A 16,982-nucleotide genomic window follows, 5' to 3' on the forward strand; every position below is an offset into this window, starting at 1 on the left:
AATTGATTTACTTTTTAAATTTCATTTTAATGAAACTATTTTCTTAATTTTAATTTTCACATGATTAAAAGTAAAAGATTAAAGAATTGATATATTTTAAATTAAGATTAGAAGATTAATTTTTTTTTGTTTTCTTAAATGTCATGTCAAGTTGAAATATTACAAACAAATTAAAATGGAGTTTAAAAATAACTTTTTCTCTTTAAAAAATAGCATTTAAATAAATATTTCTAAATATATGTGATTGTATTTTGAATTTAGACAACAACTTATAACTTGTTTTTCAACTCACTTTTCACTTTTAAAATTATATTCACATACATTAAGCATGAACATTATTCCAAGTAAGCTTCAACACCGACTGTCCTTCTATTTTATCGGGAGGAACGAGCCCAGGCACCTCCCATATTTTTTTTTACAAATATTCTATTTTAAACTTCAACTTCATAAGTTCAAAATAAAATAAAAATATTTAAAATTTATAGTATAACGCCTACTTATCCTTCCAATCAATTTTAGTGATACAAGTAAGCTAAAATTATCAAGGTTTATTGACTAATAAATCATTTTAAATTATTAGAGTCATGATCATAGTTAGTTATCTTATTTAAATTGTACTAGTGACATGTTATTGAGAGAATAAGTCAATATTTGGCTATATTTTTATTGTGATATTAAATTTACTTAATACAAGATTATCCACAACAAAATTTAATAAAAAATATCAAAGATGAAATGAGGCAACAATCAACATTATTTAAACTATGTTTTATTGTAAATCACAAATTTAAATTTAAAAAGTGTATGGATTTTCAATAAATAAAAAAAGAACAAAAATGAAAAAAAAAAAACAACAATAATAATATATATAATGTTTTAGAAGTAAAATTCAAAAATGATATAACAAATGCAAATTTCACCCAACTTTTACGGAAATGAGTAAAAAAAATAAACTACTTTTGGTATAGTCTAGCTCAAAATAGGATTGAATGGAAAATGAAACGTTTTTATGAGGGAACATAATTAATAGTCCATCTGTTCCTAATTATTTGTCCACTTTTGAATTGACACACATATTAAAAAAATAATTATTGACATAGTGAATTTACTATTTCACGCCTACTAATTATGAAGTGAATGAATTAAAAATATAAGACTTTCAAGAAATTATACATTTTTCAAAGTAATTAATTGAGGATATAATATGTAAAATTATTTTGTCATTCTTGATTTGTCAAAATGGACAAGTAATTAGGGATAACTATAAAAAGAAAAATAGACATGTAATTAGTGATAGAGAGAGTATTAGGTGGGGTGATTTTTCCTTTAATAAAAAAGGAAAAGAGCATTAATGATTTAAATTGAAATATTTGCTAGTTTAATTTTATGGAAAAAATAGTTAATAGGGGCAAAAGAGTCTTTATGATGAGATAAGAATAAAGTGGCATGTTTCTTAATTGAGAAATTTACTCATGGGGGTTTGAGTGTTTGACTACTGCTTCTTTCTACTCCATTTCTATCAACCTTTTCTCTCTCAAAAAAATCAATCTGCCGTTTCTCATTTGACTCTCCTCTCTCTTTAGGGTTTCTTAGCTCATCGAAACGTTAAACCTTACAATACTTCAAACATCAATCAATACAATTTGCTAAAGCACGCAAATTTTCAAGGTTCGTTTTCTATGAATTGATAATTTAGTTTGTTATTATGAATCCTTGTTGTTGTTGCCAAAGATCTTTGTGTTTGCTGTTTAGATAGGTTTATTATTATTTCTGCTTTTCCAAGAAAAAAACACAATTTCTACTGGATCATCCTATTCAATTTGAATGTCAAATTCAGAAGAACAATTTTGGCCTTTTCTTTTATTGTTTTGAAAATTCACAGCTTATATGTTTAATGCCAGTATGTTGTAATTGATTCCGTATCACCTTTTGTTTTGTTGGAATTTAGATAATTTTATTTATTTAGTATATCCGTTTGTTCGCTTGTTGATTTTTTGCCTCATGTGTTTGGAACCTAGGAAGTTATGTTTATATTGGAATTATGTAATTCTCTAGATTTGTAATTTGTAAAACATGAAGGTTAAATTGAAATTGAGTTGTGTGGTCCTATTTTGCGATTGAATTGTAAGTTTGTTTATGCTACTGATTTGGCAGGACTGTATAAACAACAAAGATGGGTTGTTTCACAGTTTTAAAAAGTAAGAAGAAGAAGTCTGAACAGAGTATTCACATCAAACGTGTGAATCCTCAGGAACATTCTCCTACTGCATTGCCCGAGCCTCAAGTGCAGACACGGTCGTTGCAGTCGGCACCTCCAAGTTTTAGAACTAGAGTAAAACCTGTACAGTCGAGTAATAGAGTTACAAGCAATAGGGCGCGGGCACTTTCTGCCCCATCTAGCCTGGACGCAGCAGAACAAGATGCGCTAGCATCAAATGAATGTGAGGAACATGATGAGTTCAAGAGTCGTATTGGTTCAATCAAGGAGTACCAATCACCAAGTCCTCAGCCTCTTCCTCTTCCATCTCCACAGAGTGCCGCTGCCACTCTCAAGACTATGGGAAGCTTTAAAGTTGGCAATGCCAGCAGTCCTTTAAATGCCTCTGGACCCCTGCCACTGCCTCCTACACTGCCTTCAACATTGCCTTCTACTGGAGCACTCAGGAACTTCTCATTTGAAGAACTTGCTGCTGCCTGCCACCGCTTCTCTCCTGAACGGTGTATGTCAGAAGGTCTCTCTTCTGTTATTTACAGAGCTTCTTTTGGAGATGATGCAACTGGTACAAAGAAGCTTGAAGCCACTGTAACCCGGCTTCATCCTTCTTCGCAGGTATGATTTATTGACTTTGAATTATCTTGCGTACGTACTTATCATTTTTTGGCCCCCCTCTCTTTTTTCCTTTTGATTGGGTGAGGGAGTCGGCATCTTTTTTCTGATTGCCATGTGATATCTAATATTAGGAAGGCTCATACTTTGGCTAGATTAGTGGCTTTGTTTCTACATCATCTCACATATGTAATTTTAGAGAAGCAAGGTTGCTATCCAGAGGTTGAATTTCTGGGATGCAACTCCTGCGTCACACTGTATTGAAAATTTTCATTTGTAGATCATGTCAGGGAAAAAATGGTCTGAATTTCTTGGTTTAAATTTAGGATACAATTTGGCAGGTTACTTGCTTCTACAATTCTTTATGAGTTTTGTAAGAGTCACTATCTTTTGGCTTTTCAGGGGTTGAAGGAATTTGTGACTGAGGTGAACACACTAGCTTCTTTGCAACATCCATCACTTTGTAAACTGATTGGTTTCCATGCACGGGAAGGTTCCGAGCACAGAATGTTGGTTTATGAAAGGCTTTTTCATGGAAGCTTAGACCGGCTTTTGTTTGGGAGGTCAGATGGTCCCCCGATAGACTGGAATGCTCGAACGAAAATTGCTTTATGTGCTGCTCAAGGTCTCACATTCCTGCATGAGGAAGGACCTTTTCAGGTGGCAATGCTGCTTCCTAAACCTGTAGTCTAATCATGGTTGCCTTCATTTTCTCTCTGCAACCTTGTATTACTCCATGTTACCTTTGTGTCTCTTTATTGAGGAATCTCCATTTTTTTATATTGGGGTAGGCCTATATATTGCTAAGTTTTTTATTTCCTGTGACAGGCAATGTTCCATGAATTTTCCACTGCAAATATACAAATTGATAAGGATTGCAGTGCAAAGCTCTCGGGTTATGGATGCATTACTCATATACAAGAGACAGACATATCATGCAGTTCAGCTGTAAGTTCTCCTATGTTAACAGTTGCTGAACACTCATCTCTCTCTCTCTGTTATACACCCTGGTCTTAAAAGTTCCACTAACAATCGGGGTCGCCTAGTAGCTGCCTGGGCATAGTGACCAGTGTGATATCAGCATATCCTGTATACTACACCACTAATTGGTAGTGTATATGAATAGGATCTTTGCAACTATGCAGGTTCTGTGTAATAGTTGAGGCTCATGTTTATTGGATGTGGTTCTTAATAGCTGCATATAGCCATGGTTTGTGTCCCATTTGGCCATAAAAATTGTTTCACTAGTTCAACTTGAACCTGAAATAAACCAAAGTTTGTGTTTTTACTATTTTGTCCATTATATTATCTCCAACTTGAAATAGAGAATTTGATATCGAAAAACTTGTTTGAGGAGTATTTCAAGTGAAATAATAGTTCACTGACAAAACATGACTTCAACTTCCAAATTCAACTGGAAGTCATGATTAAACATGACTTTGACTTCCAAATTTTATTTATTTTTTCAAAGTAAACTTCAATTACTTCTTTCTTTTTTCAACTTCAACCAAATATTGTCCAAACTCCTACCTAGTATTTGCTCGATGTATATTTCATCTTTGTAAATTTTAAAAGAAAAAGAGGTATTTGTGCCACTCACTTGGTCTAATTGGGATTTTAGCATGTGTTCTGCTTGAAGTTTTTCACACTCTGTGACCTCTTCAAAGATCCTAGAACTTTCTTGTTAATAATATTGAGTTTTTCAGGCCCTGGCAAATCTCTCTGAGGAGACTCTGGAGCGAGGATTGGTAACTCCGAAGAGCAATGTTTGGAGTTTTGGGATTGTTCTTCTTGAGCTGCTGACTGGCCGGAAGAATTTTGACAGTCGGCATCCAAAGGAAGAGAGGAATTTAGTGAAGTGGAGCAGGCCTTTCCTAGCTGATGACGGTAGATTATCGCTAATCATGGACCCTCAGTTAAAAGGTCGGTTCCCTGCCAAAGCAGCAAGAACAGTGGCTGATATTGCTCAAAGATGTCTGCAAAAGGATCCATCTGAAAGGCCCACCATGAGAACTGTAGTGGAGCAACTCAAGGTTGTACAAGTGATGAAGTACCCTTCTAGGTTTCCTCTTCAAGAGCCAAGGGCAGTTGGTGTAAAACACATGTCAAAGTCTCCGAGCCTAAATGGAATCATTACCCCAACATCAAGATTGAGCTTCTCCCCTTCACCACCAACCCACCCTTTATCTATTTCTCCGACAAGGACAGCTGCTCCACTGCTTTCTCTACCTTCATGTTCCTCCATCCTCTCTATGGAGGACTTTGATCGATTGGAAAACCGAAGGCCATCATCTTCATCTGTTCGGAGGTCTAGTGTCGAAGGATTTTGATCGATTGTAGAGCATTTTTTTTTTCAAATTGCTTTTTTTCTTTTTTGGGCCCTTCCCTTTTGACAAGTGATTACATGAAAATATATAGAAGATAAAGCACATGGTTTTCCACCTTCCCTTTCCTCATGGGAGAAGATGTGGGGAACGCCATTTTGTAAATATGGTATCCATTTGGTTTAAGTAGTGTTCCCTAATCGAGATCCTGAGGGAGATATTAATGTTGCTTTTTATCGTTTTTCTTGTTTGCATACAACCACCGCTGCCTGGAAAAGAAATAGAAAAAGGAAAATGAAAGAGAAGATAATTGGAAAATCCAGGTTAGGTGCTGTAAAAGAACGTAATTTGCACAAGAAGGGCATCTTAAAGAGCAATTGTTGTTTCAGTGCTGTAAAAGAAGGTAATTTGGATAATAAGGTATCTCAAAGAGTATTTAACAAGAATTTTGCGATAGGCATGAAAAGAGATGTTTTCAGCTTGACGGCAGTTAGGCTGGTGCAAGCATGCTACTGCTGTATCTTTTGAAGGGGAGTATTAGTGGAATTGGTAAAGTTGTTGCCCTGAGTTCAATTTGTGGAAATAGTCTCTCGTAGAAATGCAGGGTGGTGTTGCGTACAATAGACCCATAGCGAAAACTTAGTGCACCAAGCTATCTTTTATTTGTAAGCTGGTGCTGTGGTGAATGTTCAAGAGTCCTTGAATCATTATGTTTCTAAAACTTGGAAAAACAGGACCATTAACAAGGTGAGGAAGCTATACATCTCAATTTTCAATTTCAGCAGATGAGACAGTAATTGCAGCAATTTTCCTATACTACAGTAAATATACTAAAAACCTCTTTACAACAAAGCTTGCCATCAAAATAAACTAAGAATTAATTCAAACAAGTTCGAGTTGATTATATGAATCCTCAATTCGAAATCTCATCCCCAGGCGAATATACCTCGGTTTATTTCTTGTCGCCACCCCACATTTCAGTGCTAAACCATACAAGTAACAAGCATTCAATATCATTCCTTTTTGATTCAGCTCATTGATCAACAAGTTAAATGGAACTTTACTAGGAGACTTTCCATCTTTCATCATAAGAACAAAAACTAACAACGCCTTCTCAACTTCTCCCTCCAAACAAAGTACACGAATGAGATTAGAGAAGGTGAATGCCTTGGGAGAAAACCCAATTCTAACAATCTCATACAAATTCTCCAGTGCTTTATCCAGCTTGTTACCACTACAAAAAGCTTCAATAACCAGCTCATAACCAACAGGGTCTACAACCAGTTTTCGGCTCCGCAGTTTTACAAACACTTGATATGCACCTTGTAAGAGTTCTTTCTGTTTCCTAGATAGCCTGCATAACCCTCTCAACAAGGTATTCATCATCCTCTCATCAACCCCAAATTCAAGTTTCAACATCTCCTTGTAAATCGATAAAGCAGCTTCAATTTTCCCCCATTTCAACAACCCATGTAACAATGTGCTGTAAGTGATATGATCAGGCATACATTTTTCCTCTTTCATTTTCCTCAACAAACCAATCCCATATAAAGGTCTGCCTTCTTTAAAATACCCATTAAACAGAGTATTGTAAGTAACTACATTAGGGGTCAACCCCATTTCCATAGCTTCTTCAAGCAATTCCAATGCCTCATTGGACCTACCCACCTTACAGAAACCATCCATGACAGCAGTATAAGTATACAGATCAGGTTTTATCTTAGATTTCTTGATATTCATAAGCAAGTCATAGGCTTCCTCTACTCTACCAAGAAAACAAAGACCTTTAAGCAAGCAATTGTAAGTATGAATTGTGGGTTCACATCCAATTTGACCCATAACATCAAAAACCTGATGGGCATGTTGTAATTTTCCAGCTTTGCAGAATGAATTGATGAGAGTTGTAAAAGTTTCAACTTTTGGTTGAAACCCATGTTCCAACATGTGACCTAAAATGGATTTGGCTGTTTCAGGGTCATCTTTTTTGCAGTACAAATTGACCCAAATTGAGTATGTGTATTCATTGGGTGTCAATGCATAAAATGATGAAGATGAGGTCAGTTTCAAAGCTAGCTCAAACTCATCTTCTAAAACTAAAGATGTAAGTTGATGATTGAAATCAGATATGGTTTGAAACCCACCATTTTTTGATGCTTGAACAACATCTGGATTAATAGTATCAAGAAATAGAGGAGTGCAAGTTTGTTTGTGAGCAAAGTGAATCTGGGTTCCATTTTTGTTTAGAATGGATAGTAGAGGCGTAACAGAGAAAACCAGGTGTTGCTGGCTAGGGGAGAGAGCTTGGCTAGGGGAGAGAGCTGAACAAGGCATAGCAGTTTAGCAATAGCAAAAACTTTGAGCAATTTACAAGACTTTTATTAAAATAACTTAAATACACAACTTTAAGTTCCTTATTATTTATTTTTCCCTACTTCTTAAAAAAATTACTTAAATCCCTTATTTCACTTAAATATCAAATCTATCATATACATGATTATTTTTTACCTCACACGTTTCACCACTCCCTATGTCACTCCTTTTTTTTCTCCCTAAATTCACTCCAATATTTTTTCAGTTACAGATCATTATCCCAAATTGATTTTCAAAAATTTTCTCTCTCAAGCCAACCCTTTTCAAACTTCGTCTTCTTCGTCCTCTCTCCCAAAGTCTGCCATTGTAGCTTACATCTTTTTCCTTCAATTTTTATTTTGTTTCGATTTCTTCTTCTTAATACATATGAATCCTGATCCTACATCAAATCTTTCTAATACTAATCGAACAATATAAAATTGGGCAGAAATTAGATCAAAAAGTTTGCATGACCCATTAAACTTGATTAATCAGTTGACCAAAGATGTGCCAAAATCATCTAAACCAAAGGTTGCAAAAACCCCCCAAAAAAGGGGAAGAAAAGCAGCACCCGCTATTTCCAGACCTGCATTGCCTAGAGTATGTGTTTTTAATCTTTATTAAACTTGTTTGTGATTTGTATTTCTTTTGATATCTTAGACTGAAATTGACTGATACATTAATTGGATGTGTTATATTGTTTATTGGATTAAATCATGATACATTCAAAAACCCTACCTTAGTTTGATACATACTGATTTGAGATTTAATCGAAACTTATAAAACCCATGTTTTATATGTGTATCGAAAAAAATGATGCATGACAAACTCCAATATGAAATAGAGGCTTGTCAAATTTAACAAAAAAAGTCGTTGATGTATCAGACAGGGCATCCTTCTGTATAAAGTATCAAGTTTTATAATACGACTCTGTTGAAGTCTGGTAACATGTATTTTTCTATGTATCAACTTGTTTTTATTACGTATCATTACTTGTTGTGTAGTGTGATTTGGTGTTTTTATTTATGTATCATAAGATGTCATTATAAATAGTATCTGGTCATTTTGCAGTCAATCAGATATGTTATAAAAAAGGCACTATTAATAATATATCATACATGACATCCTTCTGTATAATGTATCAAGTTTTATAATACGATTCTGTTAAAGTCTGGTAGCATGTATTTTTTTATGTATCAATTTGTTTTTATTATGTATCATTACTTGTTGTGTAGTGTGATTTGGTGTTTTTATTTAGTATAATTTTCTTTTTCATTTTGCAGTCAATCAAATATGTTATAAAAAAAGGTACCAACACATGCCATAAGGTTTGGTGTCTCTTTTAACACAAATTTTTTGGAGGAGTTCCAGAAGTCTATAGGGGATGATGTAATTGAACTGTTTAGAACTACAATTTTTGGACCCTATTTAGACATTCCTAAATGTAATTTTCAGGGTCAAATCAGTAAATGTTTGTTGTTGTTAGAATTGGAACAAGGCAACTCAAAGGTGTTGCATATTAGGCATGCAAACAGGGGTATCTTGAAATTTGGTATCAAAGAATTTGCAATAATAACTGGTCTTAAATGTAAAGGCAATACCAAAGACTTTGAATACCCAGAATCAACTCCCTGTAGGCTATTCCAAAAATATTTTCCTGGTGCAGTTAAAAGTGTAAGCAAGAATCATCTAGTCCAACGATTTCTGATGGCAACTGGGAGAATAATCAGGATGCACTCCAGATAGCTATCATGTACTTTCTCCATACATTCATTTTGGCTCAAACTGGTGATTCTTCAATATCTGTTAACGAATTCTTAATGGTTGAAGATGGTAGATATCAAGTATATCCTTGGGGACAGATTGCATTCACAAAGCTCATGGATTCACTCCGACAGGATTTCAATCTTAGCAAACAGTTGTATCGGTTATATGGACTGTCTTATTCACTTAACGTATGGACATATGAATTTGCATCCCAATTAAATCCTGAAATTGCTGTAAAAGAACGAAATGTCATCCCTAGAATTTGCAATTGGAGGGTTGTGGCTTTAAAGCCAAAGTTTGAAATGCTTATGACTAGCATTTTTCAAGAGGTAACATTGAATCCCATTTTATATTACATTTCATACATAATTAAGTATATAGTTGTAAGGTTGTAAGTTTGTCTTTTTAAAATCATTTTTTTCTGTGTTAGGATACATAATTTTATCTCTTAATATTAAAAAAATTGTTTTTTTTTAGAATGCATGTTCAAACATTGTGCCAACACTGGAGGAACTTGCAGCTTTTGATTTACCTGAAGATGAACATGATCCTCCTTCTTCACCCACCACAACATCTGTCAATCCCAAGATAGTTCAATCAAATGACATTGCTGATTTCGATGATTTCTCCACAAGACCTCCCGAACAGTTGTTAAGGAGATCATCTAGAGTGTCTGATACATCATCTCCACCACCACCAAAAAGAAGAAAGAAAGTGGATACACCTAAAACAAAGGTGTCAGAACCCAGTCAGCCAGATCAGTCCAATGTGTCATTAAATCAGCCATTTCCTATTCCAGATGGTCCTCCGACACCGGCTGCTAATGTACACAGTTCTGCAGATGCTCAAAAAGTCAACTATGTAATTCCAGATATTGAAGAACTGAAAGATCATTTGAAGAATTACGTAAGTAATTATTTCTATTTTATTATTTTTTCTTTATATTGACTCTAATTGTAGTTGTTTTTTTTATAATTTTTTGATAGGTTGACAAGAAATTTGAGGAACTTGTAATCTTGATAAAGGAAAACCACTCGCAGTTGATGCTAACTCGACACAAGGAAAACAACAAAGTTGATCCTCAAACAAGTAATAAACAACCATCTTCACATATACGGACTGATCTTGCTGATGCAGTTGGTGTAGCTGATTTTGAGGTTGGTGTATCTGTTAATGAGGGTGGACATCAAGTTAATGTCAACGCAGAGGTATGTATCCGATACATTGTTTGTAATTGTCGTTATACCTCATACATTAATTATGTATTAAGAACCATAATCATATGTATCAGCACATATGGATCATATATATAGTTAAGGTGATTCACCGAATCTTCTAGCTCATTAATCAGTTATATATTTCAACTTTATATTCATCACTTATGTTAAATAATGTTTCAGTAACAATTATGTTAACACCTTTTTTATTATTAAAAATTCAAATATAGATTAATCATACTATCAGTAACCAACAACAAATGAAGCGTGTTTCAGAGCTCCAGCCTACATATGAAAGTACTCATGTTGATACTGAAGCAAATGATCCTAAGAAAGTATCGGTATGATCAAAACTTTAAACATTACAATTTTCTTTGATACATTATCCTCTTTTTTATATATATATCATACATAATTAGTATAATGGATAACTGATACATACAACATGCTTATATTCAGGATGATGAAGCACATCAAGCCCCACAAGCTTTAAATGAAGTAAACATGGATGAAGATGGTGCTGACACAATTCAACACGACATCCGTCATTATATGCCTTTTAGAATAACAGTTGATACATCGGTATATTTATCAATTATGCATCATGACACTAATATTCATTATATGCAATGATACTAAAAAAAATATAATATCTTCTAATACAGGATTCTTCCACATCAACAACAATATCGCCCTCAACTCAAGCAGCAATAGATGCACTTGTATCCGATCTAGGAAAAGTTCCTATTCCTGCTAAACCATTGTGTGTTTACAATCCACAGGATTTAACTGGCAGTCGTGATTTGTTATCTCATAGTCAATTACCCATTGATATTCCAACCACCAAAATTGTTGTTAGAAGTCATTCAAAGACTCCTACGCCTAGAAACAGGATGCCTTCAAGAATTATTCAATCTCCATACGTGACTTCTTTTGGGTCAAGTGATAAGGGAAAACAGAAATTGGATGACGATGTTCGTCTGTATTTTCCATTTTAAGGATGTGGGATTACATATCAACATTCGTCTAAACTAATTGATGAGTATATGCAGTGGTTAACCAAGGGGCTTCTCAAAAATCATGCCAATAAGTAAGTTTTATACATATATTTTGTAAATGTTTGGATTAACTTATTTTGATGTATCCAATTGATAATACAAATATTATCATAGGAAACCATCGGAGGATAAATACAAATCAAAAGTCTCTTATTTTGAATTTAAGATGATGGATTTTGTTGTTGCATTTCCAATTAACAAGAACGGGTTCTATGCCATGTCACAGCCAAACAAATGTTGGACTGATCAGGTAAAGTTCTTAATGAAACAATTTAAGCATGTATCAGATACATTGATATAGAACAACATGCTACAAAAAATCATCTCGAATACAATCAAATAAACTATCAGATTAGTATTTGTTTAGATTATCATTTAATGTATCAATTCTATCATAGACCCTTTTTACAAGTTTCTAATTTCGTTTATCACGTTTTTTATAGCACATCGATGTTGTTTTTTACTACCTCCGTAAAAAATCAAAACTCCGCAGCATGAATCAATACAGATACACAACAGCCAACTGCTTGTTCATCTCACACATCAAAAATACCTATGAAAGGTATTATCTGGCTAATGATGATGATCTTATTAGTACCCAAGAACACATTGATCGCGCTTCAGCTGTATCTGTATATGAGAGGTCAATCACTAACATTATCAAAGGTTTTGAAATCCCAGTTGCTTTACCATGGCATCTTGTAGATGATGTTTACATCTCGGTTAATTGTGGTGGATAATTTCATTGGGTGCTGGCTGATGTTGAACTGAAAAACAGAGTGATAAGGGTGTATGACTCTTCATTAGGCTCAAGGAAAAAAGCAATTTCCGTACGAGATAAAAATATTGTCTAAAATGCTTCCTTCTTACCTCATGAACAGTGGATTCTTTGAAAAAACTGAGCGAACAAACTTTGTTGATTGTGATGCGTACAAGGACAATAATTTTGGTTCACTTTTGGAGGCACAAGTTCCTTTCATAGTTGAATTTGCCCAAGACATTATGCAACAAAAGAGTGACAACTTGTAAGTATTGTGCTTTTATTGTTTTTGAATCATATATATTTAAGTTTATAAGTGATATTCTGTATTTTTGTAGAGACTGTGGGTTATATGTTGCTACATTTGCGGAGTATCTGAGCGACCAAATCGAAACATCATTAGTTGATTTTCTTCCTGAATACCTACGCAAAAGATATGGAGTATTGTTGTGGAGTTATGACAGCGAGAAGGCTAAGGGTGCATACGTTAGTGAGAATGATGATCCACCAAAACCTAAGAGTGTAGTCACACAACCATCAGAAGAAGATTTGGTTCACGTAGTGTAGTAATTAAGTATCTGTCATAGACAGTGTTTTTTTTATCCTTTTGACAATTTCACTCATGTTTTAGTCTGTTTTTATACTGTATGGACCAACATACTTTGCTTATAAAAAGTTAAATTTCAAACACATTATTGCATTACATAAAGAAAAAGTGCAGTATATAACATATATAGTAGCTGATACATGTTTTCATTGTTATTATGTATCTTCTAAGTAATCAGATATAATAACATATTACTAACAAATAGATTTTTGAAACTTTAACGTATATGATTCATTATTTATAATTAATATTATACGTGCAACATAATATATATAGTATATGATACACGATTCATAACTATTGTGTTAAATAAACTGTTTACAAACTTAATTGTTTAATGTTTGTATCATAATATATATAGTATATGATACACGTTTAATAGCTTATTGCTAACATATAGGTTGTGTATGTTTTAATGTAAATGATACGGTAACCAATTAATATATATGATTACAACAAACGTTATATAATTTGATGTAGGAATTTACATTACTGAAATTATTTATTATTTAATGCATATGATACATTAGCTTATAAGTTAACCAACATTTTATTTATAATTGCACCTTAAAATTTATTTATCAAAATTAACATTGATACACAAATCATAACAAACTATTTTTTTGAACAACAATACTTATTAATAACAAATATGAACAATACAGTTTAATTATATTTGAACAACAATACTGATTAATAACATTGATAACTGTTTACGTGAAAAATTGTTCAACAAAAACATTATTGTTATATAAATATTATGATGATTTCACTTTTCTTTTGGAAAGAAAGTACAAGTTCTTCTGTTGTGACCTTTTTGTCCACATTGTCCACAACAATTTGTGTTCACTGTAATCTTTTCATCTGCATTCTTTTTTCTTCTTTTCCTTGGTCGTCCAGCTAATCGTCTGTATCTAGGTGGATACACAGTTTCAGCTACAACATCCTCAAGAGCTGACCAATCTTCCTTATCTGGCATTGGAACCATTAGAATCTCATATGTTTTTGCTAATACATCAGGCTTGTAGTAATCAGAGCAATATAGATGCATATCTTTAACATTCTTTTCCTTTAAAACAACGATTGCATGTGCGCAAGGTATCTCATCTAGGTGAAATCTTCCACAAGAACATACTTTCTGCTCAAGACAAACAATGTATCTTCTTCCAGCTTCATAAACCGAGAAAATAAATTCAGATGATGGAACAACCTGCGTACATTAAAAAAGTCACCTATAAAATTATTTCAAAGAAATCATGTTCAAACAGCAGAATGATACACCGAATTATATACATAGAATATAAAATAATGTATCATGACACATACCTCCATCATCGAACTTTTAGACGCGTTTATAATCAATACCTCCTCAAATCTTCTCCCCAATGTGTCCTTTGTATAAGAGGCTATTTCTCTGTTTTTGCAATGCCAAGAACCAAATAGAATTCTAACTTCTTCCAATAATTCTAATATAGACAATTGTCGTGCTTCAACAAGACAACCATTGATAAATTCTGCAATGTTCGAAGTCATCATTCTATCTCTATTTACTGTTGAATGAACTCTCGACCACTTCTCATACCCGGCATCCTCAATGTACTCCTTAACCCTGTGATCAATTTTATCAACCTTAGCCATCAATTTATCAAAATCCTCCTTTATGTATCCCTTGGCCATAGAGTAAAATAGATCACTTAGGGTGTTTCTGCTCCTTTTGAAGTTTTCACAGACATTCTTCCAAAGATGCCATATGCATGCATAATGAGGTATATTTGGGAACACAATCGTTACACTCTTCATAATACTCTCATTCCTATCTGATACAACACACATTTCTTCGCGCTCGCCAAATGCATTTTTGAATTGTTCGAAGAACCATGTCCAAGAACAGTCATTTTCAGTGTCCACAACACTATATGCCAATGGAGATATGCAACCTAATTACAGAGCAACACATATTATTTCATTTGATACATAACATTTACAAACACCTCACAACTACAAAAAATACATACCTGCCCCATCAAGTGTGCTTGCTGATACAAATGTCCCTTTGTAAGCTTCGCCCAGATGTGCACCATCGACAACAACTATTGGTCCGCAGTAATCGAACCCCTTAATCAATGGTCTTAAGGCTACGAACAGATACATAAATTCATCTTCCTCAGTCTTCTGCATCCTTATATAAGAATTTGGATAAATAGTATTTAGCATGTATATGTATCTCGGCATCTGTCTATATTCAGCCGATGGTTTACCCCTTATCATTTCTAGTGCACGTTCTTTAGCACGCCATGCCTACTGGTAAGATATTTGAACCCCATAGAATTCTCTAATATCAACAATTATATCTTTCGGAGTATGAATTCTTTTATGGTTGACCAATTTGGGAGCAGTCACACCACTTACAAACTCGACTGTTGCTTGGACTTTGGTTAGTACCCTATCCCGTATTGAACACGTATGTTCACTATTGAAGTATCTAATTTTGAAAACATCATTTTTTTTTCTGCAGGAAGCCTTCATAGTCCAGCCACATTCATCCGAAAAGCATACCAACACATAGCTGTAAAAAAAATTTCATCATATTAATACATATAGCAGTTACATATTATAATATATAAAACACTAAAGCTCAAAGTAACCAAAGAATGATGTATTTTTTGTATCAGATTCAGAAAATAATAATTTATCCACGTATCACAATTTTTTTGAATGTATCGGCTACATGATTATTTACTGTTTCAATAGTATTATCTTAATGTATCAACAATATTAACTCAATGTATCAATAATATTAACGACCAACACAATTATTTTTTATCAGATTCAAACAATAAATAAATAATGAATCATGTATCACAAAATGACGGAATGTATCGGCAACATGATTTTTGCGATTAAATTCTTTAATGTTTAAACAGTCTAATCTGAATGTATCAACACTATTAACTTAATGTATCAACATATAATGTATCATTATCAATCTACCACAAATCATATTCAACGAACTAAACAAAAAATCAAAATCAATGACTTTCTATTTAATAATGTATCATACATTAAAACAAAATAATGGTATCACCATTTGTAGATCTAACGAATCCAACCACAGTTCTTCACAAAACAAATCAAATACTCGCATACCTTTGTCTATTAGATCTCTTTACTTTGCAATTGAAGTTGTTCTTTATCTTATATTTCGCCATCACATCTACGAGTGTTGCTTTATCCTTATATAACTGACCTGTCTTCACCTCTATTCTATTTGAATCAATTATGTAATTTGTAACTTCCAATTTTGGAATATAATACGAATCACAAATTCTTGATTCAACCACCGCAAGAGCTTCTGTATCCTGTGTTGTGCCTTCTACACATGTAATTTCTCTGCATGTTCCATCAAAGTTATGTACATCACCGCCAATCTTTTCATTTGTGTCAATGCATAATGGATACATTGCAAATCCTGGCTCACTTTTTTTCACTTCTAAATAAAGTTTAACACCCATGTCGTTCTTAATTTTCATCGGAGACGAGTTACCTTCTACGATGTAACTAATTTCAATGTTTTTCCTTGATACATCGATATCCAACTCGGCTGAAATTGCTGCATTGAGATTGAAAAACGAATTGATTGTCCAACAACGATTTCGTCACTTTTGTAACTTTCATATTTCACTTCGCTAACCCAAATTCCTGAATGCATCAGTAAAATTGATATATTCATCTTGTATCAGCAACAAATCAGAGTTTTATTTGTATTTCTAGCTTTTTCTAAATCGATGGATGTTCACAAATTGTTCTTCAATATAGAAGATATAATTTTGAAATTTGAAATTTTGAAATGTCTGAGTAGATTACCTATTAAGATAAGGAATGTTTAGGATCTGTTAGGCGTAAATTAAGCTAATTAAATTAATAGAATTAATTATTACATTTTTTTCCTTTTTTAGCTCGACATTAAGTTATTTAGCGTGTATCAGTGATAATGTATCAGAACGGAAGCTATGTATCATTTGCCTACCTTTTTAAGGGATTTTTTGTAAAATGTAAATTAGTTGGGATAGGAT

General features: G+C 33.4%; 3 protein-coding genes and 2 pseudogenes across 3 annotated transcripts; 2 read left to right on the plus strand and 3 right to left on the minus strand.

The window, feature by feature from the left end:
* The first annotated feature begins 1,468 nt into the window (after window positions 1-1,468).
* On the plus strand, window positions 1,469-5,222 carry LOC125870748 (probable serine/threonine-protein kinase PBL11). The gene is made up of 5 exons (XM_049551251.1): window positions 1,469-1,668; window positions 2,155-2,830; window positions 3,230-3,487; window positions 3,656-3,775; window positions 4,534-5,222. The coding sequence occupies exons 2-5, from the start codon at window positions 2,174-2,176 to the stop codon at window positions 5,155-5,157; spliced, it is 1,659 nt and encodes a 552-aa protein (XP_049407208.1). The 5' UTR covers window positions 1,469-1,668; window positions 2,155-2,173; the 3' UTR covers window positions 5,158-5,222.
* Window positions 5,223-6,033: 811 nt separating this feature from the next.
* LOC125869710 (pentatricopeptide repeat-containing protein At5g65560-like) lies at window positions 6,034-7,482 on the minus strand. The gene has a single exon (XM_049550162.1). The coding sequence runs from the start codon at window positions 7,480-7,482 to the stop codon at window positions 6,034-6,036; it is 1,449 nt and encodes a 482-aa protein (XP_049406119.1).
* Window positions 7,483-8,802: 1,320 nt separating this feature from the next.
* LOC125869711 (uncharacterized) lies at window positions 8,803-12,869 on the plus strand (annotated as a pseudogene).
* Window positions 12,870-13,678: 809 nt separating this feature from the next.
* Window positions 13,679-15,177, minus strand: LOC125869712 (uncharacterized). The gene is made up of 3 exons (XM_049550163.1): window positions 14,925-15,177; window positions 14,203-14,846; window positions 13,679-14,119 (listed from the first exon to the last, which is right to left on the minus strand). The coding sequence occupies exons 1-3, from the start codon at window positions 15,175-15,177 to the stop codon at window positions 13,679-13,681; spliced, it is 1,338 nt and encodes a 445-aa protein (XP_049406120.1).
* A 30-nt stretch (window positions 15,178-15,207) lies between these two features.
* Window positions 15,208-16,639, minus strand: LOC125869713 (uncharacterized; annotated as a pseudogene).
* Between the last annotated feature and the right edge of the window lie 343 nt (window positions 16,640-16,982).

Source organism: Solanum stenotomum, chromosome 7 (assembly GCF_019186545.1).
Source record: "Solanum stenotomum isolate F172 chromosome 7, ASM1918654v1, whole genome shotgun sequence".
Taxonomy (NCBI): Eukaryota; Viridiplantae; Streptophyta; class Magnoliopsida; order Solanales; family Solanaceae; genus Solanum; species Solanum stenotomum.